At 44.6% G+C, this 25,088-nt stretch overlaps 2 protein-coding genes across 9 annotated transcripts; both read left to right on the top strand.

Annotated features, from left to right (window-relative positions):
- The first annotated feature begins 4,382 nt into the window (after positions 1 to 4,382).
- LOC134072198 (phosphatidylinositol 4-phosphate 5-kinase type-1 alpha-like) lies at positions 4,383 to 17,044 on the top strand. Of its 7 annotated transcripts, none has more exons than XM_062528748.1 (16): positions 4,383 to 4,667; positions 4,939 to 5,195; positions 5,370 to 5,414; positions 6,675 to 6,697; positions 6,918 to 6,971; positions 8,057 to 8,187; positions 8,617 to 8,734; positions 10,412 to 10,564; positions 11,063 to 11,362; positions 12,273 to 12,469; positions 12,696 to 12,776; positions 13,001 to 13,049; positions 13,213 to 13,303; positions 13,733 to 13,981; positions 14,812 to 14,932; positions 15,595 to 17,044. In XM_062528748.1, the coding sequence occupies exons 2-16, from the start codon at positions 5,150 to 5,152 to the stop codon at positions 15,695 to 15,697; spliced, it is 1,761 nt and encodes a 586-aa protein (XP_062384732.1). In that variant the 5' UTR covers positions 4,383 to 4,667; positions 4,939 to 5,149; the 3' UTR covers positions 15,698 to 17,044. The 7 variants fall into 7 exon arrangements, with proteins under 7 accessions (XP_062384732.1, XP_062384728.1, XP_062384733.1 ...); XM_062528744.1 differs by having other exon boundaries at positions 15,514 to 17,044; XM_062528749.1 differs by having other exon boundaries at positions 14,812 to 14,940.
- A 203-nt stretch (positions 17,045 to 17,247) lies between these two features.
- On the top strand, positions 17,248 to 23,161 carry LOC134072199 (26S proteasome non-ATPase regulatory subunit 4-like). 2 transcript variants are annotated; one of them, XM_062528753.1, is made up of 10 exons: positions 17,248 to 17,329; positions 18,246 to 18,386; positions 18,549 to 18,663; positions 18,979 to 19,065; positions 19,206 to 19,274; positions 19,630 to 19,845; positions 20,921 to 21,029; positions 21,573 to 21,698; positions 22,060 to 22,118; positions 22,517 to 23,161. In XM_062528753.1, exons 1-10 carry the CDS (start codon positions 17,304 to 17,306, stop codon positions 22,688 to 22,690), a joined length of 1,122 nt encoding a protein of 373 aa, XP_062384737.1. In that variant the 5' UTR covers positions 17,248 to 17,303; the 3' UTR covers positions 22,691 to 23,161. The 2 variants fall into 2 exon arrangements, with proteins under 2 accessions (XP_062384737.1, XP_062384736.1); XM_062528752.1 differs by having other exon boundaries at positions 22,057 to 22,118.
- Positions 23,162 to 25,088: the final 1,927 nt, after the last annotated feature.

Here is a 25,088-nt window from a genome sequence, read left to right as displayed (position 1 = left end):
TCATGCTATCCAGCTACAGGGTCACGTTCTTTTCTCAGACATCACCTGGATGTTTGAAAAATAGATTTCAGATACAGAAAATATTCATCCACCATTGACATGTGAACTACATACACACACTGGATTTGTCCAAAATGCAAAACAAATCTTGCCTTCTAAGATTCAGCATTCAGTGGTAGCATGGCACTGAAGCATTGAGGCATGTCCGTTTGTGTAAAATTCTGTCTTCTAAGATACTGTACCTTCATTTTGCCGAAGTTTGAATTGAGTGAACATGTACCCTTCATGCTGCCCTCAGCCAAAGATCCTTTAGAATGTCTCATGTCAGCGAATACAGGGATAGAATAATAAGATGTGGATAAAATGAGTTCATGATAAAGGTCAAGGTCAAGGTCAAGGTCAAGGTTAGATTTATTGCCATATAGTGAAGATACACAATAGGAATGTTTTACAGCCATTCACGTATGAATATGGTTGACAGCAACAGACATAAAATAGACATAGACATGACAATAGTGACAATAAAAGCTGAGGTAGTAATGTTGAAAGTGCTGATAATATGCAGGCAGAGAGCAGTTAAGTAAAGTAAAGTGCAGTGGACAAACAGTAAAAGGTGCAAACAGTGCGTCAATGCATTCAGAATAGTATCTCTAACAGAGAATATGTTGCAATGAGAAGTGCTTCATTTACATTGTGTGCATCACTAACCATGCCATCAGCTTGTGCTTGGCAGACATGACAGAAACAGTCTCTTTTGCTGGCCTACGACTGAACCAATTGGTTTTGAAACTAATTTCCATTGTTTCCTCGCTGAGTTAATTAGCTAATTGCAAATAATTGATACAAATCTACACCTGGTGGGTCTGTCTGTTGTGAAATGAAATACTGTTATACAAGTTCCCTATGAGTCTTTGTTCTGAAAGGTTTTGTAACGCTAAACCTCTATCTCTGGTGTCATCTTGTGTCATCACAAGTCTTTCTTACAGTGCGTTACTGATATAATGCCCCTGAATTTAATTCATCCAACTATGTCATTAATGCCAGTCAGGAGAACATACATTAACTTTCCCTGTGTTTGTTGTTTGTTTGTGGGTTTCTTTGTGTAAACAATTTAGTGTTCATTTACACGCCCTGTACACACCTGCTGATTGACAGGCAGTTAATAATTCAGAATGTTTCCCACAGAGAGTGTGGCCTCCCTCCTTTGTCTTTCCTCAAAATAAATCTCTCCCCAGTCCTCTCCCCCCCCCCCCCCCCTCCTCCTCCTCCTCCTCCTCCTCCTCCTCTTTCTGAGCCCTGCTGCATCCCAGGCCGACGATGTCAATTGCCTGAGCACCTGATCACTTTACTCACTCGCCCTTCTGGCCCCTGTGAGCGAGCGTTCCCCTACGCTGGCTGCCCTGATGCACGCCAACCTGTCCATTTTAAAACCAGCGTGGAGTCGATTTCCTACGCAGGTGCTCCTTTTGCCTTCTGAGGGGGGGTCATCTTTCCCTCTCTCTCTCTCGCCCTCTCTCTCTCCCGCTTCCTCACTTGCTCTCCCTATCTCTCTCCCTCTCTCTCTCCCTCTCTCTTTCCCTCTTTCTCTCTCCCTCTCTCCCTCTTTCCCTCTCTCTCCCCCTCTCTCTCTTTGACTGTTTGGTCTGCGCTCCCTTTATCGTCCATCACACGATGCCTGTGTGCGGGTTGGTGAGCTTTCCCTCGGCCATTAGGCGGCTGTGGGGGTGAGCCGGGTCTGATTGGGTTACCCGCGCGGCACGCACCCCGGGTGATTAGGCTCAAAGCCTCTGAGACAGGAAGACAAAAGGCCCGGGTGTTTCATTCACATGTGAACTGTGCTCGGCGTCATTCAACTCCCCGCTAAAGTATTCATTAAGGGAACCAATGCCAAAGGGGCCTCTGCTGCTTCAACGTGTGTGTGTGTGTGTGTGTGTGTGTGAGTGAGTGAGAGAGTGAGTGTGTTTGTGTGTGTGTGTGTGTGTGTGTGTGTGTGTGTGTGTGTGTGTGTGTGAGTGTGTGTGTTAGTGTGTGTGTGTGTGTGTGTGTGTGTGTGTGTGTGTGTGTGTGTGTGTGTGTGTGTGTGTGTGTGTGTGTGTGCATGAGCATTGAATGGATATCTGTGAAATGGATTCATCCTCTTGAGTGCAGAAGAGGACAGTGGGGCCGAAACAGAAGGAGGAGAGGAGGAAAGTAAAATTATGCAACACCGAGAGAGACTCTCCAGATGAACCAGAGAGTTTTGGCAGTGGCCAGGCAACTGGACTGGGTTTCCTTGTGACAACAGACACAAGGTGAGCGAAGAAGAGTTGTGGAGGCAGAGAGTGAGAGGAGAGGAGAGGAGAGGAGAAGAGAAAACAAAAGCGAGACTGTGAGGGAGTGGATACATTGGCACACTTGGGAGAGTATAAATACAGGGTGAGTTCTCTTCCATTGGGCTTTTGGATAATACTCTGTGAAGAATATTGTATCTGCATTTCATAGGAGAGCATATAGATATCTATGTGACTGTGTCCCTGCGAAGATGTCCATAATGTACTAGTTTATTTACAGAGGCAAATAATGTTGCTATTGCCATTGCCGTGAGAGTTACGGCTGGAGTGAGGAGTAGGTTTCAAAGATCCAATGCGTCGAAGCTGATGCAAACTGATGCACATTCATTTAAATACAATGAATACATGTCAACCTTTTATTCACAAACTGTTTGCCAAAGGAGGATCTGTGCTCAGAGAAAACCAGTTTGTTTACTCTTTAATAATAGTCTAACTTTAAATACCCCATCCCACCTGTGTTACATTATGTACACTGAAAGAATATTTACTTTCAGTGTATGATGTTGCTGCATGAAGGCTTTAACTACATTTACTGGTAGATGATAGTTGTTTACTGGGTGGTTTACATTTACTGGTAGATGGAAGCTTGTTTGAAAATGAAAATGTTGTGAATAGCATGGCTTGAAACACAGATCTACATCCTGCATTTCATGCTTCAGCTGCTGGAGATGACTTATTTTGTTTGAGCTGAATCAATAAGGTTTAATGATTCTGTGAAATAGGCCCACTGTACTGACAGCTGTGCGGTTGCATGGAAATAGATGTCGCATTGCTTTGTTTTGTGTTGCTATGGGAGCAATACTCATCAGGCTCATCCTGACTGTCTGTCTGTTTCCCTTCTCTTCAGGAGGCCATTTGGGCTGGAACATTTGCCTCTTTTCCTCTACGTGTAACTTCACACACACCCTGACATGAGTTCAGAGTCAGTCTGCAGCACAGTGCCTTCACTAGCACCACCACCCACCCTCCCCTACGATGACTGAGTCGAGGGGCGCCTGGAGCGTCGACTGTAATTGGTCCTATCGTGCTGATGTCAGCATGGCAGTCCCGCCCATGTGAGGCCTCCGCTCCTGCCTCTCAGCCAAGATTGTGGTTCACGCCCCGAGGCTGAGCTGCGTCTTGTGAGAGGGTCCTACGTCTACCTCGCTGGTGTGACGGTTCGTAGAAAACGCCCAGATGGACCAGCCAGTGCCCCCGGCGCTTCTGTCCAGCTTTGAGGTGGACGTGGACCTCGGCTTCGCACTCTTCTTCCTCCTCTTGCTCTGTGTGTTCCTGTTGGCCACCATAGTGCGCTGTGCCCAGACCGTGGTTGACCCCTATGGTGCCATTTCTACCTCAACGTACCAGGAAGAGCAAATCACCTGACCAGTTGGCTACTCTGAACTGTTGACATCCGGTCATTGGTTAGTCGTGTCATGTGTGGGGATGAGTTTCTCCTGAACCCAAACCAAGTTGAACACAAACCATAAGTTGTCCGTGCTTTTGTTTTCTCAGGACCGTTTGTTTGAGGTTAAATTCCATAAGCAAGAAAAAGGACATCAATAACATCCCTGTGACAAAAAGCTGTATTTGACGTTTATCTCACTGGACTTGCATAAACTTGGATATGTCAGAAGTGCTGTTAGATTATGGGGTGTAATACAGATTTTTGGACACATGGGCTTCCTCTCAGGTACACAATGCTGCAAAAATGTTCCACTTGTATTAATAATTGAATTTATAAATGCATGAGTAGGCCATTTTCCCATTTGTTACAATAAAATAAACATCTTCAAAATAGTGATTCTACATCATAGCTCTATGAATGAGTTTCGTGTCATTCTCATAAAATTCATCAATGTCTGCTATATTGAAATGGTAATCATTATCAATACCTATTTTGGTGCAGATTTCTATATCAGAAGACTAGACATGACAGAAAACATGGGGAAAACAACTTCAGTGAATTAGTTGTTTCCATACGATACACAGTAGACTCGCTAGGTGGCGCTATACTCTTTACATCCCCAGGCTAATGTGCTTCCAGAAGGCGGCTCACTCGCTCGCTGGAGAGCAGCCACACAAGAGAGAGTTCATTCGAAAGGGAGCGGTTCTGCTCTCTTAGGAATGTCGTTCAGTAACTTTTCAAGTTTTCTCACACTGTTGACAATGTGAGAAGTAAGATATTGACGGGAATTAATTGCAAGCGGCGCCTCGTTTAAATATGTTCTTGTTGAGCTCAACTCAGCGCGTCCATATCGGTTTTGACAGCAGCAGCAGCATAGACGCACACGAATAAACTTTGCTTGGAATAATTCAGGCTAACAAGACCAGTTTTTCTTATTTGTTTTCCATCGGGTAAGTAATGGGATTTGAACAGGCTGTGTGTAGTCCATCTATTTTTGGTTATGTATAATGCTAATAAATGTTGTTGTTAGCTTACTGTAGCGTTAATTAAATCAAATGTGTCAACAAATTCTGAAGGCTACATTGTAGCAGTAGCTGACGTTACCGCAATATAGCCAAGATCTGTAACTCGATTATCACAAGCTGACTAGGCTCTCCATTCTGTTTTTCACCTAAAGTTCCGTCTGTGTCTGATCAGTTGTCTTGTCTTGACGGGGAACAGGGGATATGATGACACAAACGTTCCTGCTGACTCGCCGGTCTGACAGCCCTGAAAGCTCTGTGGAGGGTTACAGATAGCTGGAGAGGTTTGGGTTCCAGGCTAGCAGCCAAAAGTTCATACAGCGGTTCAGCTAACTTCAAGAAGCGCAGTGTACAGTACAGTGGGTGCGGTGTTGAGCCGAGAAAGAAGCAAGCTGACAGATCGAAGGGCTATGGCCACCGCCGATCCTCTTCCCCAGACACTGACGGGCTCAGCAGGTGAGCTCACTGACGGTAAATGGAACCTACTTTTAGAATGTTTTTTTTATGTATTTTGATGCTAATAGGTTTCTCTCTCTCCCTCTCCTTCCCTCTTCTTATCTCTTTTCCTCCCTCCAACACTGCTCTATCCACCTCTTCCTTGGTGTTCCTTGATTTCTCTTCACCTTGTAGTAGCCCTGCACACAGCATTCTGGAGGAGGATATTTCCTCGAAGAGGTAGCTAGTTGTGCGGTGTGCGTTGTGTGTTGTGGCCATCTTTGGGTTGTTTTGGCACTAATAGTAAAACGTGTGTGTCATTTGTTGTGGGCACTGATACGTTTGCTTTGCTTTGCTTTGCTTAGCTGTGTTTGTGTGTGTGTGTGTGTGTGTGTGTGTGTGTGTGTGTGTGTGTGTGTGTGTGTGTGTGTATGCATGCGTATGTGTGTGTGTTAACTTGTTTGTGAGCTTCTCTTTAGAAAACAATGTGTCTCTCAAAACTGAACTGAAACATAGGTGGTGCTGCATTTTGTGTGTGTGTGTGTGTGTGTGTGTGTGTGTGTGTGTGTGTGTGTGTGTGTGTGTGTGTGTGTGTGTGTTTGTTTTCTTGTTTGTGTGTGTGTGTGTGTGTGTTTGTTTTCTTGTGTGTGTGTGTGTGTGTGTGTATGTGTCAGCTGCATGTGCATTGTGCACGTATGCTGAGGATTGTGGTGGCACTGGTGTTTGTGCATAGTTTCAGGTATGCATCACCGAGCTCTGCCGATTAAATCTGGTTGCAGTTTCTGAATTGTTCTCTGAAGGAACTGAGGAAACTGAAAAACTGAAGAAAAAAAACTGCTGGGCATTCATGAAAACTAAACAATCATAGTAGTTTTCGCATGTTTTTCCAATTCACTGACCCAGAAATGCAGCTGTAGTCTCTCCGGCTGGCATTCCACTCTTTCCTGAAATGCAGGATGGCTCTCTACAGTGTCTAACTCTCCAGAGTCTCTGCTGTGTCTCACCGTCATAGCTCTAGTCTAGAGACGGATGGGAAAATAATGTCAGCTTTGAAGGTTTTGGTTTCACACTCAGCTGAAAGCTGTTAATTTTAAAGTGTGAGGCACTTTTTCCCCACTCTGCACGCAGGGTTGAAGGGTAGGCATTTCTTTTTTGTTTTCATGATGAGTTTTGCAGGCCAGATTGAAATGTGAGATTTTTTATTTATTATTTATTAATGCCCAGCTGCATACTGCTGTGTGAGATTGGGTGGTTGGCTGTCCTGTGGAACTAACCACTGCCACACACACTCTCTTCTTCTCTTCCTTTTTCTTTCTTTCTTCCTTTCTTTCTTTCCATCTCTCTCTTTCTGTCTTTCTGTTTTACTTTACCTCCTCTTTTCTGTCTGCCTCTTCAGCCTGACTCAGGTATGAAGACAGTGCTAGGTTGTCTTGTAGAGTCTTTGTTCATACACTGATATCAGGAAAAGTAATCACGTCTGTTTCTCTTGTCTACTTTCAGATCCCAGTGGCCCTGGGAAAATGGTGAGCTAGTGTGTTTGTGGCGACGTCTCTGTGAAGCTTAGTAAAAAAAAAACAATGTGCAGAAAAGTGTAAAGAGAAGGCAGAATCAGGCATTTGAACTAACCTTTTCACGTCTTACTGTGTGTACTGTACATCTCTTGTATTTGCTTGTCTGTCTGTCTGTCTGTCTGTCTGTTTGTGTGTGTGTCTGATTGTTTTTTTTTTTTTTCATGTTGTGAAGAAGACCATTGGCCATAGAGGCATCGACCCAACAGGAGAGACCACCTATAAAAAGGTAAGATGTGTGAGCAAGAAAAGCAGGAAATAATTTCAGAAGTGCAGCAATCTAGTGATTGTAGCGATTGTATTTGGGTGCTGCGTTTGAGGGACTTGGGTTTCAATGGCTTCTTGGCCAAATGGACTTGCAGAGCAAATCCTGAATTTGCCGAAGGGTCATACGGGTATTCCCAGGCTAAGCCTTTTGCTTGGTACAATACTGTACACTTAGGCCTTTTAGAGGAGGAAAACACCCACAAATAAAGTCAACTAAATGAATTCTATAAGCAATATACAGTTTATCCTATCCCAGTGAGTATGAGTGTACGCTACAGCCACAAGAACTTGCTCGCTGGCTACAGTGGGATCATGGAATAAAAAGAATCCTCTGATCATGTGCACATGTAGCTACTGAGTATTTTAAATAATGTGTAATAAGTTAATATGCTATTAAAGGCTGTCAAGAAGATGCCAATCAAACTGATGGAGATGTCGACCAATTAGAGACCTGAAAACATTTCAATCAAGGGAGAAAATGTCATGTCACAATCTAAAAACAAGATTCCCCTTTCTTTACCTGTTCTTCTCTTTCGCCGGAGTTTCTAGAGATAACATTTTCTGTGATGGAAAACCGAAAGGCTAAAACGCATAAATGAATCTGTGTGTAAAAGTATCCTGTTACGTGTGGCCTTTGACTAGTAAGAGTCTTGCTGTTGTTTGGTTTCTGATGACTCCGCTGATTCCAAAGGAGAAAGCTGACAGTTTCTCATTTCTGTAGAATGTACAGGCCTGTCCAACTTCTTGTTTTCACATGATCCTTCTCTTCCTGTTTCTTTCTGGTCACTTGCCTCCCCTCTCTTCCCCTCCCCTCTCATCCTCTTCCACCTCCTCCTCCCCCACCTCCTCCACCTCCATCACTCATTCCCTCTCGTCCACCTCCTCCACCTTTACCTCTCCTCCTCTCCCCTCTCATCCTCCCCCACCCTTTCCCTCCACCTCTCATCGACCTCCATCCTCCTCTTCCACCACCTCCGCCATCTCCCTCTCCTCCACCTCCATCTCCTCCCCTCCCCTGCACCTCCACCTCCTCCACCACCTGGCCAGACGCCGTCCTCAGCGCTGAGGGGTGCCATCCAGCTGGGCATTGCCCACACGGTGGGCAGCCTGACCCAGAAGCCGGAGAGGGACGTGCTCATGCAGGACTTTGAGGTGGTGGAAAGCATCATCTTCCCCAGGTGTGTCTTTGTGTGTGTGTGTGTGTGTGTGTGTGTGTGTGTGTGTGTGTGTGTGTGTGTGTGTTTGTGTGTGTGTCTTTGTGTGTGTGTGTGTGTGTATGTAAGTCTCTTTGTATGTGTGGGTGTGTGTGTGTGTCTCTCTCTTTGTGTCTCTTTGTGTCTCTTTGTGTGTTTGTGTGTGTGCGTGCATGGGAGAACTGATACAATATCAGTATCATAGTATTACATAATACTTTGATCTGCAACATACTAGGCCTTGGAAATTCCAGCCACCCTATCTAATGATTTCTCTTTTGCTCTTCCACTTTGTATTTCTCTCCTTTTATCTCTGTCTGCTATCTCTTTCTCTTACACCTCTTTTTCTCTTTTTCTCTTACACCTCTTTTTCTCTCTTTTTCACTCACTCTCTTTTTTGTCTCCCTCCTCTAGTGAAGGCACCAATTTGACCCCTGCTCATCACTACGTGGACTTCCGGTTTAAGACGTACGCCCCCATCGCCTTTCGCTACTTCAGGGATATGTACGGCATTCGCCCAGATGACTACATGGTACTCCTCTATCCTCTTCTCTATGTCTGAACAAAACGCTTCATTATAACATTGCAGAGGAAGGCTTGTCTCTCTATGATCATTGGCTCCTATGTGGCAGATCAGTATTAGTAAACATGCTCATTCACCTTCTTCCTGTTTGAAGAAGCCCAGAAGACTCTATAACATATGATCTCTGGGCCCTACATGGTGCTCCTCTGTTGTCTTCATCCTTTTCTCCACATCTGAGCAAAGTGCTTTATTGTAACATTTCAGAAGAAGGCTTGTCTCTCTACGATCATTGGCTCCTGGCTATGTGGCAGACCAGTATTACGTAACTTCCCAACCTATTAGCTGCGGCTTATACAGTACATTAATTTAGCAAAATTTCTTCAGCTATGAGGTTAATATATGGGGTCAGTAAATATGCTATTAGTATGGTTTTGTCTCTTTCAACTTGCATAAAACACTGTCCTGCGGCTTATACACAATGCAGCTTATTCGGGGGAAATTACTATAGTCAGAAACTTTATTGTCATTCCTAAATATATCATTGTATTATGCGCAATGAATGACAGGAGTGTTCAGGAGCAAGTTCATGACTAAGATGCCGTGTGTCAGGAGCAGTCTATGGACAGATCAGAGCAGAGGTGATGAATTTATCAGTCTAACAGCAGATGGGAAGAAGCTGTTCAGTCTGCTTGTCTTTGCCTCAATGCCGTGTAGCGTCTTACAAACAGTCTGTGTGCAGGATGGGTGAGTGTCATCCTTCATGATGACGGAGGCTCTGGTTTTGCACCTGCTGGTGTATATGTCCTCAATGGTTGGCTGCAGCTGATGGTCCGCTGAACCAGGTTAACCAGACGCTGCAGTACCTTCCTGTCTGCGGCAGAACAGCTGCCGTACCACACCGTAATGCAGGAGGAGAGGATGCTCTCTCTCCGCTTTGCGCCTCTAAAAGGAGGTGAATCAGGTAGGACACAGACTGGCCTGCTTCAGCTTCCTCAAGAAATAGAGGCACTGATGGGCTTCCGTAACAAGGCCTGTTGTGTTGTAGCTCCATTCCAGACCATTTGAGACGTGCACCCCCAGATATTTGAAGAAGGAGAGTTGAGGATGTCGGTGGACGACACCTTGTTGTGGATCCTGACAGATCGGGGTCTGTTTGTTAGAAAGATCCAGTGTTGTGGTCAGACAGGTTGTTCACCAGTGTTTGGGGGATGATGGTATGAAACGCTGAGCTGAAGTCCAGGAAGAGGGCATGGCACTGTGGAGCTCTTAGAGACTGGGATGATGGTAGAGGTCTGAAAGTGTGTTAAGTACAGCTTCCTGGAAAAGTGAGCTGTTAAAGATGTCTGTCAGCTCATCTGTTAGCTGTTGAATGCGGTCCTTCAAGAAATGTTCCCTTCCTGAGGTTTCTCACAGAACTATTGCCTAACGGTCGTTTCCTTCCTCACCAACAATAGCAAAAGCCTCTGAACTTTTGTAGAAGAAGCATGCTGTTTGTTGTTGTGTGTGTGTGTGTGTGTGTGTGTGTGTGTGTGTGTGTGTGTGTGTGTGTGTGTGTCTGTGTGTCTGTGTAATTACAGCACTCCTTGTGTAAATATTGTGCGTGTTTGTGTGTGTGTGTGTGTGTTTAAACACTACAGTATTTGTACTGTATACTGACGTGTTGTCTCCGTGCCTGTGCCTGTGCAGTACTCCCTCTGTAACGAGCCCCTGATTGAGCTGTCCAGCTCAGGAGCCAGTGGCTCCCTCTTCTACGTCTCCAGTGACGACGAGTTCATCATCAAAACCGTGCAGCATAAGGAGGCAGAGTTCCTGCAGAAACTCCTGCCTGGATACTTCCTGGTATGGGATTGTGTGTGTGTGTGTGTGTGTGTGTGTGGATATGGATATGGATATGGATATGAGTATAGTTTTTATATACCGGGATGAGTATTTGGAATTTGTTTTGTATACAAAGTAATGCTTTTTAATTACATTACTGTGTGAGTGGATGTGGTGTTTGCTGTGTTCGAACCATGTCTGAGACACGGATAAGGCCAAAGACCTGACGCTATTATTCATAATTATAATTTTATTATATAAGAGCCTCTCATTAGGATACCAGATAGTTGGGCCTATTTGAACACAACTCGGAACTTTTCAATATGCTAAATATTAGAGTGAATTTTTACATTGTGTTTGTTAAAAACTAATATCGGTCGATTTATTGTTTATCGTTTTTTAAAAATCCTCAGATATGGAAATCACTATTGTTCTTGTAAATCCCATATTGGCTCTAGTATTTATGGTAAAATAGCCTATCATCTATACATTTGTGAACAGAACCATCTCTCTTTATAGAACCTGAACCAGAACAAACGGACCCTCCTGCCCAAGTTCTACGGCCTGTACCTCATCCAGGCGGCTGGCAAGAACATCCGACTGGTGGTCATGAACAACCTGCTGCCCCGGGCCGTGCCCATGCACCTCAAGTTCGACCTGAAGGGCTCCACCTATAAGCGTCAGGCGTCCTCGCGGGAGCGCGCCAAATTCTCGCCCACCTTCAAGGACCTGGACTTCCGTCAGGACCTTCCCGAGGGGCTCCTAGTGGACCCAGAGCACTACAACGCCCTCTGCAAGACCATCCAGAGAGACTGCCTGGTGAGAGAGAGAGAGAGAGAGAGAGAGAGAGAGAGAGAGAGAGAGAGAGAGAGAGAGAGAGAGAGAGAGAGAGAGAGAGAGAGAGAGAGAGAGAGAGAGAGAGAGAGAGAGAGAGAGAGAGAGAGAGAGAGAGAGAGAGAGAGAGAGAGAGAGAGAGAGAGAGAGAGAGAGAGAGACTGTGACTGTGCTGTATATTCTGTATTTTGACATGACGATTACAGTAAAGTGCAGTATGAGAGAGAGAGAGAGAGCGCTGAAGTTAAAGAGAGAGAAAGAGAGAGAGAGAGAGAATGATGAGGCTAGATTAAGGGAGTGAAGAATAGTGGATGAATGTGGTTGTGTCTGTTAACACATAACAATAGCTAGTGTCTATTCTGGGGAGGGTGGTTTAGGACAGGAAGGAGGACAAACCTCAAGATATCTAGATAAGATGTACAGTATAGAACTATGGACCTGCACTGCTAATAAACTCATCGCAAAGGAAATGCATAATACATATTGTGGTTTCGGGGTGTGTGTGTGTGTGTGTGTGTGTGTGTGCTGTGTGTGTGTGTGTGTGTGTGTTTCTATGCATGTGTGAAAGAAGAGAGAAGGTTAGAGAATTAGATTATATTCTACAGCAGAGCAACAGGTGCAGCACTGACTAGTGATCATATGATGTGCAACTCTGTGGCTTGCTCACGGTGAAAGTGAAAGTGTGAGTGGTGCAATCCCCTGGCCTGTCTCTGAATCTCGATAATAAACCCCCACACGCCTTTTTCTATTTCTGTCTCCCTCCCCCCACTTCTCTATCCGCCTCACCCCCTCCCTCCCTCCTTCTCTCTCTCTCTCTCTCTCTCTCCCTCCCTCCCTCTCTCCCTCCCTTCCTCCCTCCCTCCCTCCCTCCCTCTCTCCCTCTCTCCCTCACCAGCTGCTGCAGAGCTTCAAGATCATGGACTACAGCCTGCTGGTGGGCATCCACCGGGTGGAGCAGGGCAGGGGCGAGGAGGTGCCCGCGGCGGCGCCCGAACAGAAAAGGGCGCAGGGCCAGAAGCAGCTGTACTGCACGGCGCTGGAGGCCATCCAGGGCGAGGCCATGGGCGCGTGCGCAGACCAGGGACACAACCAGTACGTGCCGCAGCTCACCTGGAGTGACTTTTGTCGTTGTTACAGCGTCGTTTGTTCACGTGGGATGAGGGCCATTGTTGTCTGTTTTACCAGATTGGCCACTGGGCAGAGATTCTTATGCATGATAGGGAAATTTGGAGAATGGAGTTCACGGTTTCTGTTGTATTGTTTGTTGATTGTTTTGTTTTGTTTGTTTGTTTGTTTGTTTGTTTGTATTTTTCCTCAGCATGGGTGGCATTCCTGCGCACTCCAAAGGGGAAAGGGTGCTACTCTTCATTGGAATCATTGACATTCTACAGTCGTACAGGTATGTCAACATCAGGTGTTCAACATCCTTTAGTTTACAATGACCTCACTGTGTACAGAAGTCTTGCATGATGATATCATTTCACTGGAGACATTTCTGCCTTTTCAGTGTCTGTGTTTGTGTGGGTGCCTGTGTCTGTCTGTGTGGTGGTCGTCTTTTAAAAATGTGTGAATATGGAGAAGTCATAGATTTGTTTGTTTGTTTTTTTTTTAATCTGTGTTTAGATTCGTGAAGAAGCTGGAACATTCTTGGAAGGCTCTCGTCCATGACGGGGTGAGACAGGATCGAGTGATAATAACTGCCCCCATACGCTCACGAATAAACACACACACAACACGCCACCGCTGAGCAGTGAGCACACAGACACTCAGTCGTAAACTGCGCTAAATGACTTCCACAGATATGCGGTGTCAAGTGTCTTGTCTTTTGACCACAGGATACGGTGTCGGTGCACAGGCCAGGTTTCTACGCCGACCGCTTCCAGAGGTTCATGTGCAGCACGGTCTTTAAGAGGATCCCACGAGAATGTATGTGCCCTATTAGGCTCATGTCACTCGGCCTTTTCTGCATGAACATGTCCCTGTGTGTCTACTTCCTCTTAGCACAGACACTTGCCACGATCAAGTTTTGGAACTTTGAACGGCCCTACTTTCACTTTCATTGTTTCTGTCAGTCAATCTTTACTGTTAAATTGACTTTAAATATACTGTTACCTCGCAGCTCTGGGAACCTATGGATGTGTTACTAGGTGATCTCTGACTATCTCAGCTCTGTTGTTCTCGTCCTTTCCTTGTTTCTCTCCTTTGCTTGCCTTTATTTTACTTCTTTATTTATTAATTTAGCAGATGCTCTTACTCGCAAGTGAGATAAAACGACCGAGCAGCAGTGCATGTTTTGTGTCTGTCGCTCATCTCTCTTCCCCTCCTTATCTCCTCTGCCATGTTTTTCCTCTACAGTGAAAACCTCACCCTCTAGGAGGAGCCGCGCCGGTCCGCAGATCCTGCGGCGAGCCAACATGGCGTCCACAGCCGGCCGCGGGCCCCCGAGCCAGTCCAACCCCAGCCAGCCGCCCCCACCAGCCCAGCCCCCTGACAAGGCCCAGAGCCAGGAGCCCCCGCAGGCCTCGGACCCCCAGACCCCGGACTCCATGGCAGCCCCTTCAGGCAACCCCTTGGCCCCCAGCAAGGAGACTGACCGAGGCAGTGGTAAGAATGCTGCCCCATTTTTTTTTGTTGTTGGAAAACCAACGCACACCTGTGGTTTTTGCGAGGTGCTGGTCGCGGGATGCATAAACGTAGATAAAGTGCAGGAGAGCGCACACTCTTTTCCCAATGGCAGTTTTATTTGGAACAGCATTTCGGCCTGAAGCCTTTCCCCAATTTTGGCAAGAATGCTGCCACTGCTAGATTGCCATGGCAATAGATGCCATTTAGTTTTGTTTATGGTTCTTTGCAGACGCTTTTGTCCAAATAGACTTGCAAAGACATCAGTAAACATTACATACACATTTAAATTTAACAGTTTAAAATAAAATCAAATAAAAACACTAAATAGTAATAGACTATATGAACATAAAAAGTAATAGTAAATGGCTTAATAGTAATAAACTAAATCAAACTTAACAGAATAATAAACATCAAACCATTAACATACAAACCATAACGCTGTAAGAATGAATTTGTTAGAAACAGAGTGAGCAGGTAAGGTGCTTCATCATTTTATGTATGCAGTGGGAATTGGCAGTCCACTCCGTGCTTGGAATGGAATGAGGATGTGCTTTTTGGTAAACAACATGCCGTGGTTATCATGAAGGACTCATGAGATATGATGCTGGTGTTATGTACTCATTGATATGATCATTAGAGAAATATGATTTTTTTTTTACCAATCTGCTATAAGGTTAAGAGTAAAAGAGAGACATTTTTGACTGTCTGTGTGTGTATGTGTGTGCGCGTGTTTGTGTTTATTCATTCGATCCTCTTTATGACCGCACACTCCCGCCTCTTTCCCTTGTCTCCCTTCCTCCCCTTCCCAGGCATGCAGGCGGCCTGCCCAGACCTGCTCCTGAGGACCCCAGGCCAAGATAACATCACCAGCACCAGCTGTGCCGCCACCTCCGCTCCTCTCGCACTGGAGGAGAGTCTTGAGCCTCTCCAGTGAGCATGTGTGTGTGTGTGGGTGGGTGTGTTTGAGTCTCTGTGTATGTGTGTGTGTGCGTGTGTGTGTGTGTGCTTGCCAGCCTCCATGCATGTGTACACATACTGTATCTGTATATAAATGTGTGTGTTTCCGTATCTCTGTGTACACATACTGTATCTGTACACATAAATGTATGTGTGTGTGTGTGTGTTTGTAAATGCGTGTGTGTGTGTGTGTGTGTGTGTGTGTGTGTGTGTGTGTGTGTGTGTGTGTGTGTGTGTATGTGTGTGTGTGTGTGTGTGTGTGTGTGTGTGTGTGTGTGTGTGTGTGTGTGTGTGTGTGTGTGTGTGTGTGTGTGTGTGTGTGTGTGTGTGTGTGTGTGTCGAGGCTCCAAGTGGTGGTGGACTTAAGTACTGTAGGAACAGCATGTCTCTTGTTTGCAAACCATGTGTGTGTGCACAGACTAAACAACATTGAGTCAGTTTTGCATATAGACCTCAAGTTGATATCCAAATTAAATGTTGGAAATTCGCAGCACATATCCTCACAGATGTCCCCTTCTCTATCTCTCACTTTCACTCACCCTCACCCCCACCAGAGTTGTTTCTTTCCCAACCAGAGACTCGGCTGGTCAGAAACAGTCTGCAACTGTCCCTCTCCCTTTCTGTATCTCTTGTAGAGTTGCAACAGGTTCCAAGAGAGCAAAGAACACCATGGCAACGAAGGATGTGTCCAACCTCCCTGTCCAATCACTGGGCGAGGGTGAGCCAAGGGTCAGCTGAGGGTGTTCTGTGGTGTTCGACTCCCGGGTGGCGAGGAATGAAAGAATGACGCCATGATGTATCCACCTTATTCAGGAACAAGGAACTCTGAAAGGCTTTAACGGTTTCTCTCTATGCGCCTCGACAGGGAAAGTGACATTACCTGCCCGGAGGTCCCTACTCAAAGGATTATGTTTGACAGGGGCCAAAATGCCAGTGTGGACTTTGAAACTGGTATTCCAAACAGTCTGGAAAAAAACTTACGATGGTGAATATTTGCAGTATAAGGAAATGCGAGGAGCAGTTTTTGGATTATTTTCCCCCAGATACCAGATTGAAAGGTCAGAGTAGTAACCGCAAGAGTGTCTGGTCTGTGCTGAAGAAATGTCATGGCGGAATAGTGCCACTAGAGGGCAGCTTTGTGCATTAGACCTTTTTAGTCTGTTACATCTCGCTGTTATGAAATACTCCTAATGCTGTTGTTGTCAATATTATTTGTGTTGTTTTGTTATTTGTTTGTTTTGATGTTTGGTCTGCTGGGTAAAATTGGAGTTTGACCTTCAAGCAAATGTTTTACTCTTAGGCCCATTCACACCAAAGATTCCTGACGCGACGAGACATACTGTAGTCGCAGTTGCAAGGTTTTAGAACGTCGCGGCACGTCTCGTCATGAATCTTTGGTCTGAACCCTACTTTAGAAAGAGATTGAGGAGAGGTAGTTTTTAAGAAAAAGTGTGAATTGTACGTTTCTGACCAACATTAACCCTATGAAAAGCCCTCCTGTTGTCGCCTCTGCAGCATGTCAGCACATTGAGACAGAACACCATACCTGTCTGCATCATCAAAACCACAGTGTGACTTAAAATCCAAACACAGGCTGTCTGTGAGCCTAAGAGATAAGACAAGTCACACACTACATCTCAGCAAAAAAAAAAGAAAAAAGAAAAAAAGAAAAAAGAAAAAAAGAGAGATCCTGATCTCACACTGCAGATGTGCCGAGGGGTGGAAACTCTAATGGACTTTCATTGACGTCGCCGAATATGTTGCCAAATCAAGTCTGCAGGGTATTGACTCAAGTGGGGCTTTCCATCCGCTGGACTGGGGCTTATTGGAGTTTACAAGGCAGTCATGAGAAAAAAAGTATTTATACAAATGTGACATTATTGCATGACCAGTCGTATACGTTTGTAATGTGATCTTTAATACAATGGTGTACTTTTGAAAATGCTGACTTTTTTTGACAAGGTAGCAAAAAGTCTGTTAAGACTTAACTAAATATTGTAAAGAGCTCTATAAATGATAGAGTGTCATACACCAAGGAACCTTTGGTAATAAGCAAAAGCATAAATAAATGCATTAGCATTTAAATGTGTTGTGTTGCCTTCCTTTGTGTAGCCTAATGAAGTCAATTTCTTGATTAAAAGTAAACTGTCGACCCTCGGGATCCTCTTGTGCGTTGTGGTTACCAGACCTAAAAGAAAGGTTTACCACAAGGGGGCGACATAGAAATATATTATTCGTACAAGGAAATATTTTTGGGTTGTAGAAGAAGTCCCACTGTTTACGTAGAACGTGTGTTGACCAATCAACAGCCACGTTCCTCAGTGATCAGGGAGAAGTTTTCAAGATGGGGCTTGAAAGTACTATGGTCTGGTAAGGAGCAAACTAATTGGTTTATTTGCGTTAGTTTGTTTGTTATTCCACAGAGCACCGCAGAAATGTGCTAAAATACTGTTGAAGCATGCCTGTACAGGTTCGTTTTTAAGTCTTATAAGCGACACAACAGGCCAATTGTCATACATGGCGTTTTCCTGCCCGTTCTCCTGAGTCATTAGCAAGCTACTATGCTAGCTAGCTGGACAGCTAAGTTAACCATCTAACGTTAACGAATGCTATCTATCTATAGCTTTCTAAAAATACTGAATTCACGTAACGATCACGTATAACTGAAGTGTTCTTTAATCAGAGTCATGAGTATGTAATGGAAGTGCAACACTGTCCATAATATGTATCATTTTCATCAGTAGGCTAAATGATACTGTAAATATCGTTTCTGTCAAAGGGCCTCAGCAGTAGGACAATACATTATCCACTTTGTTCTTTGGGATTGTCTCTGTTGGTTAGCCATGCTAGCTTGCCAACTTTGGTACATAAGTGACAGCTGTCACGCTATGTGTTGTGACAGACTTAGCGACATCAGATTATGGTCAGGCACTACAGACATTTGAAAACGACTTTATCTAAAGTCATGTTAAGTAAGTGGAAGTTAGAGGAAACTTAGCCTGGTCATATTACTGTAGATGGAGGCGGCTGGATCAGAAGTCTCGCTAGCGGCTAGCCGATAAAACAATAATGGCATGTCGTGCCCTCGTCTGCCAAATTCTATAATCACAACCCATTGTAACATGAAGAGAAACGTTGTCAGCGGCTAAAGGATGTCATGAGCTAGACAGACATGGAAATGCATTAATGGAAGTAGTAATAATACGAATGATCACCCATATTTGATCACATTAATTGCTGTCCCTAGCTTGTCAATCAGGAATAACAGTGGGCATGTTTTGTGTAGTGTGGACAACAGTGAATACATGAGGAATGGAGACTTCCTGCCCACGAGACTGCAGGCCCAACAGGACGCTGTCAACATCGTTTGCCACTCCAAGACCCGCAGCAACCCAGAGAACAATGTCGGGCTCATCACAATGGCTAAGTAAGTTAAATTTTTTAACTTGGAAATATGCAAAGCCTTGATGTCCTACTGAAGGAATCCAAATTCATTTGATTAACAGGTTCTTCCCTTGTTTAGACAGACAGAGTAGTTAGACAGGGCATCATTAATTCTCTACTCTCTCTCTCATATTTCTCTGTCCAGCAACTGTGAGGTGCTGACCACCCTCACCCCAGACACAGGCCGCATCCTCTCCAAACTGCACGCTGTCCAGCCAAGAGGGGACATTTGCTTCAGCACTGGCATCAGAGTGGCTCATGTAAGCTCACTTATTGTTTTAGCAGGATTTGTGTCTGTTCATCATCCACTATTTGTCTTATTATTTGTGATCATCTTGTTGCACTGTATCTTGTTTGGGGATCATAGAGGCACAAAACACAAGAATCACAAGTTAATGCAAATTTATAATCTTCTTTTGTTTTGTTCTTTTTTTGTTTTCGAACAAACAGATTAATGTCACAGTTAGGGTTTTATCGGTAGCATTTCTGCAATGTGTAGTTTTTTTAGAATGCAGAATATTTCCGTTTAAAGACGTGCCTCGTCTAACTGACTCTCTGCTTCTGACTGTGTCCAGCTGGCCTTGAAGCACAGACAGGGTAAAAACCACAAGATGAGGATCATCGCTTTCGTGGGCAGCCCTGTGGAGGACAGTGAGAAAGACGTAAGGACTTCACCTTGTTTTCTCTTCTACGTTTAACCCTTTTCTACATACTGTAGCTTCTTATTGATACAGTACATCTTTACCTACAGTACGACCTCTGCTTATTTATCCATTTTTTTTTTTAAATGAACCCTTTTTAGCTTGTCAAACTGGCAAAGCGTCTGAAGAAAGAGAAGGTCAATGTGGATATCGTGAACTTTGGAGAGGAGGTGAGAGATTGCTTGTTTTACAGTCACCGATCAGTACTGTGCTCATAGATGATTGCTGTCATTTTGGGATCTCTTATGCTCCCATGTCGGTTGCTATGTGAGATTATGGTTTAGGAATATTACTTAGCTAAACTTAAAAGGTCAACAATGAATGTGTATGAATTCCTGCTGTTTGGGAATGCATTACTATTGCATTCTTTACACTGGTAGTCCTTCGTCTTAGAATAGACTGGAATAGGTTTTTATCGTCATTGCGGATAATAGTTGGGAAATTACAGTGCGCTCAAGGCAAGTTGTAGAACTGATATGTGTCTGGTGTTGCTCCTGTGTTTGCTCTCCGTCCCGCGTCTCTTAGGAGGTGAACACAGAGAAGCTGACGGCGTTCATCAACACGCTGAATGGCAAGGAGGGCACTGGCTCTCACCTGGTGACGGTGCCCCCGGGCCCCAGCCTGGCTGATGCCCTGCTCTCCTCCCCCATCCTTGCGGGCGAGGGCGGCACCATGATGGGCCTGGGGGCCAGCGACTTCGAGTTTGGGGTGGACCCCAGTGCCGACCCCGAGCTGGCCTTGGTAAGTGCTCTTTTGTTCCTCCACCTTCAGGGCAGTGGAAAGAATCTCCATTGTCGTAATGCCCATTGCATTGTACATAGTGTCTGTGTGTGTCTGTGTGTTTTGCTTGCTCATGATGGTTGTCTGTCCCCATTGCATTGTACAGACTGTGTGCGTGTGCGTGTGCGTGTGCGTGTGCGTGTGCGTGTGCGTGTGCGTGTGCGTGTGCGTGCGCGTGCGCGTGCGTGTGCATGTGTGTGCGTGCGTGTGCGTTTCTGGTGCTTGCTCATGATGGTTGTGTGTCCCCATTGCATTGTACTACACACCGTGGCTGTGTGTGCGTGTGTGTGAGAGTTTTTGGTGCCTGCTCATGATGGTTGTGTGTCCCCATTGCATTGTACACACCGGCCCTCATTTATGAAACGTGCGTACGACCACAAACAGGCGTAAAACAGGCGTACACTTGTTTCCACGCAAAGTATGGCATTTATTTGTGAACGTAATCGATGCTATACGTTCAAATCTCACGTCTAGTTTGAACTCGCGTACGCAAGTTTTTCAGGCGGCATAGCATGCGCAGCAGTAAATCGCGGGTGGATTACAAAGTTGATGAGTTGAATTTATGGACTATCTCGGACATAACACCTTTCCTGTACATGCGCAGCCTATTTGCTGTAATGTAGCATATTGTATTGACACGTTTGATGGCTTAGAATAGCCATAGGAGATGATTATACTTTCTCTTTGGCAAACGCAACATTTATGAATTATATATTTTAAATTATTTTCAAAGGGCAAATTTCAGTGTCATATGGTTTTGTTATGAATGTATTTATAGTATGATGCGTTCTCTCTGCGAAAATAAAGTCTGTTGCGCTTAAATCGCTCTAGTTTCCCCGCCTTCCTTGATGACCGCTTCTAGCTGTCAAAATTAACCTGGTTCAGCTGGACGTCACTGTGGCTCAAGATCACCAATGATCTCTTTTGGACGTATAATGCACCTTCATGTCGATGGTTGTGTGTTCGCATTGCATTGTACACACCGTGTGTGTGTGTGCGTTTTTGGTGCTTGCTCAAGATGGTTGTGTGTCCCCAGGCTCTGCGTGTGTCCATGGAGGAGCAAAGGCAGCGGCAGGAGGAGGAGGCCCGCAGGGTGGCTGCAGCATCAGCAGCTGAAGTGGGCGTTCCCACCCCCACCGCCGACGGTGAGCACCACACAGCAGCACCGACCCCCACAACCTCCATTTGTGTAACGATCCACGAAAACCCATGTCCTTGATTTTTTTGCTCCTTTTCAACATTTATTCTTGTCAACACTCCTTTTTAACAATCATTCTTGACACTGTCCTCTATCAATATCCTTGATACCATCCTCCCAAAACCATGGATGTTACTAGGATGGTGTCAGAATTATAAGTTGGTAAAATTGCACCATATGATGGTTTTTCCCAGATCACCTCACATTTTATTACTGTCCTTTACATTGCATACACAGAACCTCCATGCACAGATAGACAAGTTCTAGAAAACTATTGATTTCTGGTGGAACATGTGATGGTGTATGCTCCCGGGCTCTGAATTAGTGTGTGTGTGTGTGTGTGTGTGTGTGTGTGTGTGTGTGTGTGTGTGTGTGTGTGTGTGTGTGTGTGTGTGTGTGTGTGTGTGTGTGTGTGTGTGTGTGTGTGTGTGTGTGTGTGTGTGTGTGTGTGTGTGTGTCTCTGTGTGTGTCTGTGTGTGTGTGTCTGTAGAGTCCGAGGAGGCCCTATTGAAGATGTCCCAGCCTGAGTCAGGAGTAGCGGCTATGCCAGACTTCAGCAGCATGACGGAGGAGGAGCAGATTGCCTACGCCATGCAGATGTCCCTGGCTGGGGGAGGTATGTGTCACACACACACACATACACGCACATATGCTTTCACTCAAAATACAATTAGCATTCATTTAACCTTTCTCTAGGGGTATACCAAGCAGATATGCTTGGAAAATATCAACATACATCATAGATACACACACACACACACACACACACACACACACACACACACACACACACACACACACACACACACACACACTCTCTTATATACACATTTGTCTTCACACTTAATCACCTTCATAGGTGCAGATGTAGCCTGTATTAAGAGGACACACACACACACACACACACACAACCATCTCCACGTATTTTTGTGATCCTGCTAATTAAGATCCCTTCTAAATGTGTCGTCTATTAGCAGAGTTTGGTGAGTCAGCTATGGACACCAGTGGACCTATGGACACCACAGAGACTGCTAAGGTACAGCACTGAAACGCAATCCATTTGCCCTCTCCAGTTCAGTTCATGTGCAGTCTGCAGGTTATGTTGACTGACTTCATGTCAGCACTCTCCGCACTCGCATGGTTACAATGTCCGTCATTGTCGTCATCTGTTCATTTGTTGCACTTTTACACAATTGTCAAAGCCTTTGTTTGTTGTATATATCTCACAGGTTGCTATGTCCAAATGTTTAAATGACTTACTTTTATACTATAAATGACTTTTATACTTTAAATGACTGACTTTAATACTTTTTGGTATCTCAGTTTTCATTTGATTGCCTATTGCCTGTTTTGCCTGGTTAATAGTTTTGGTTAATCGTTAAGTCACGCTGTATGAGCTGCATTTGTGCTCCTAACCTGGGGACTCTTCTACAGGAGGAAGAGGACTACGATGTGATGCAGGACCCCGAGTTCCTCCAGAGCGTCCTGGAGAACCTGCCCGGAGTGGACCCCAACAACGAGGCCATCCGCAACGCCATGGGCTCGCTGGCCTCGCAAACCGGGGGCTCCAAACCTCCCGAGGGCAAGAAAGACGAGAAGAAGAAATGAAATGACCACGACCTGCGTGGAGGAGGAATCAAAATGGCGGCTGACCCACAGACTATTTCAACAGGGACGGGGGAGGAACATCTGACCAGACGGGGGGGGGGACAATGGGGACGTGACCGACAAAGCAAAGACAAGTGTGTTAATACAGACTGAACCAAACCCACAACAGTATGCAGAAACGGACAGATCAATAAATAATCAAACTCGCAGATGGATGAATAGAAACTACAAAAAGAAGGACGGGGGGGATGACTGTGTGGTAACCTACAACAATAATAAATAATAATAAAAAACAAAAAAAAACATTAATATAAGAAGAAAACAATCCATTCATTTTCTTATCTATCTTGCTACGGAGCTGATGTTGCTTATGCATCTGATATGCCTAAAGTGTAGTCTAGCCTAAACTGTTATTGTTTTTATTTTGTTTTGATTTTTTTTCTATTGCAAATAAAGTGGAGTTGGACTGAAGGTTACATTGTTTTCTCCCTTTAGGATACTGTACAATTTGCGAAGAAAAGAGTGGTCTTCACCAGACGCTCATTGTTTTTTCAATGTTACACTACTCACTAAAAGTCAGGGATATTTGGCTTGTAGGTGAAATTTCACGATGAACCTAAAATCCACTGTAACCTTTACAGGTTAACTTAATGTGACCCTGTCTAACCTTTTGAGTGCATGGCAAACTTTCTTTACTGAAACATTACATTTCACCTAAAACCAGGTATCCCTAACTTCATGTGAGTAGTGTATGTTCTTCTGCACTACTCAAGTGGTCTTCTCAGCCTCACATCATTGATTTAATTAACCAGTAAGAAGGTCTAGACTGAGATCAAAGTACAGTAACACCATCCTCTATTGCGCAATAACTTGTGGATCAACTGGGAGTGAAAAGATTCAAAAGCCATGAGAACAAAAGCAGTAAGACAACACATTGCATTTATAGTGTTTTTCAAGGCATCCAAAACACTTCACAGTGAATCCTCATTAATCATCACCAATGTGTAAGCACCCACCTGCCATTTTGCACCAGAACCATCACCACACCACCGCTGAGGTGGAGAGTGAGGGGATGAATGGAAGCCAAATCTCCAATGAGCCTTAATTATGCACAAAATGTTCTTCAAGTAGCTCAGTTGTTTCCAGTGGATCCAGATGTGTTTGAACTGGCCACTGTCAATGTATTATTGGGTAAACAATATTTTCATTGTTAGAGTGAACACGTAAGGAGCAAAACATAACAGAAGATGCCGCTAAAACACAGCTAATGCTCCACCAGAAACAAATAAACTACCCGAAGAGCCTTTTGTGCATAAAGGCCTTTCCTGGGTTGGGGATGGGGATTTATCCAGGACACCAGGGAATCCCCTACTCAATCAGGCGCTCAGTTTAATGTTTCATCCGAAAGACTTCATCTCGTACTACAGCACAGTGTCCAAGTCACTGTAATGGGGCATAAGGATTTTATCAATTTATTGGCCAGAGGGAACATAACTACCTAAAAGCCACTCACCAACACTACTAACAGCAGCTACTTTTTCGCCCTTGAGGTCTCCCATCCAAGCACTACCCGAGCCCACACCTGCTTAGCTTCAGTAATTCAGCAGGGAAATAGGATAACAATTTGTCTAGCTGCTGGCTGCAGACCCTCACTCCTATAAAGGGTCTTTATGTATAATCTCCTGAATGTAAAAATAGGAAATGTAAAAGAAAGTGGAAACAGCGGATTATCACGTAGGAAGAATTAGCTTTGGTGCCAAATGCAAAATTTAAGTAAATTGAACCAGTGGTTCTTAAATAATGTGAGAGGGGTTTGCATACACACAAATGGTCAGTACCCTTGGTGGGGAGAAGTTATCTGCTTCTCTTCATATCTGAAGGGCTGTCAAGAGTAAGACAAGTCTTTAAAGGCTACTTAATATTGGCCACACGTTTCTTTTGGGGGATCATTACATTACATTACATTACATTTGGCTGACGCTTTTAAACCAAAGTGGCTTACAACATGGTAAAACATTTTAAGCTTTTTAAGAGCAATTCTAACAACTTTTTAAGGACAATTCATAAGGATGGAGTGATAATGTTACAAATGTGTTCAATTGCAGGTACAGGCGATTCTGCATGATAGAACCTCAGAAGGGCATAATAGTTTGGAAGTGAAAGCTACCAGGAAACTCGATAGAGTTGTGTCAAATACAGTAAAATACTAGAAAATATTTAATACTTTGAACTTTATTTAGAAAATATTTTCTATAGGAGACAGCAAGAGACGGTATGATAAAAAAAAAGATTTTGACAGACAACAGATCTGTAGTAGGCAAATATGTGTAACACTGGCTGTGTATCTTTGTGGGCCTGTTGAAGTCAGACCAAATAACCAACTGCAATGTACCCATTG

This window comes from Sardina pilchardus, chromosome 24 (assembly GCF_963854185.1).
Source record: "Sardina pilchardus chromosome 24, fSarPil1.1, whole genome shotgun sequence".
Taxonomy (NCBI): Eukaryota; Metazoa; Chordata; class Actinopteri; order Clupeiformes; family Clupeidae; genus Sardina; species Sardina pilchardus.
The sequence above is the reverse complement of the archived record's forward strand: the minus strand, read 5'-3'. Positions and strand labels throughout refer to the sequence as shown.

Bases quoted from the DNA above. Each gene is read 5' to 3' on its own strand.
- LOC134072199 (XM_062528752.1), top strand. From the start codon at position 17,304: ATGGGGCTTGAAAGTACTATGGTCTG. The intron at 18,664-18,978 runs GTAAGCTCACTT...GACTGTGTCCAG, and splicing joins CTGGCATCAGAGTGGCTCAT to CTGGCCTTGAAGCACAGACA. The intron at 19,275-19,629 runs GTGAGAGATTGC...CGCGTCTCTTAG, and splicing joins TCGTGAACTTTGGAGAGGAG to GAGGTGAACACAGAGAAGCT.
- LOC134072198 (XM_062528744.1), top strand. From the start codon at position 5,150: ATGGCCACCGCCGATCCTCTTCCCCAGACACTGACGGGCTCAGCAG. The intron at 8,188-8,616 runs GTGTGTCTTTGT...TCCCTCCTCTAG, and splicing joins GAAAGCATCATCTTCCCCAG to TGAAGGCACCAATTTGACCC. The intron at 11,363-12,272 runs GTGAGAGAGAGA...CTCCCTCACCAG, and splicing joins CCATCCAGAGAGACTGCCTG to CTGCTGCAGAGCTTCAAGAT.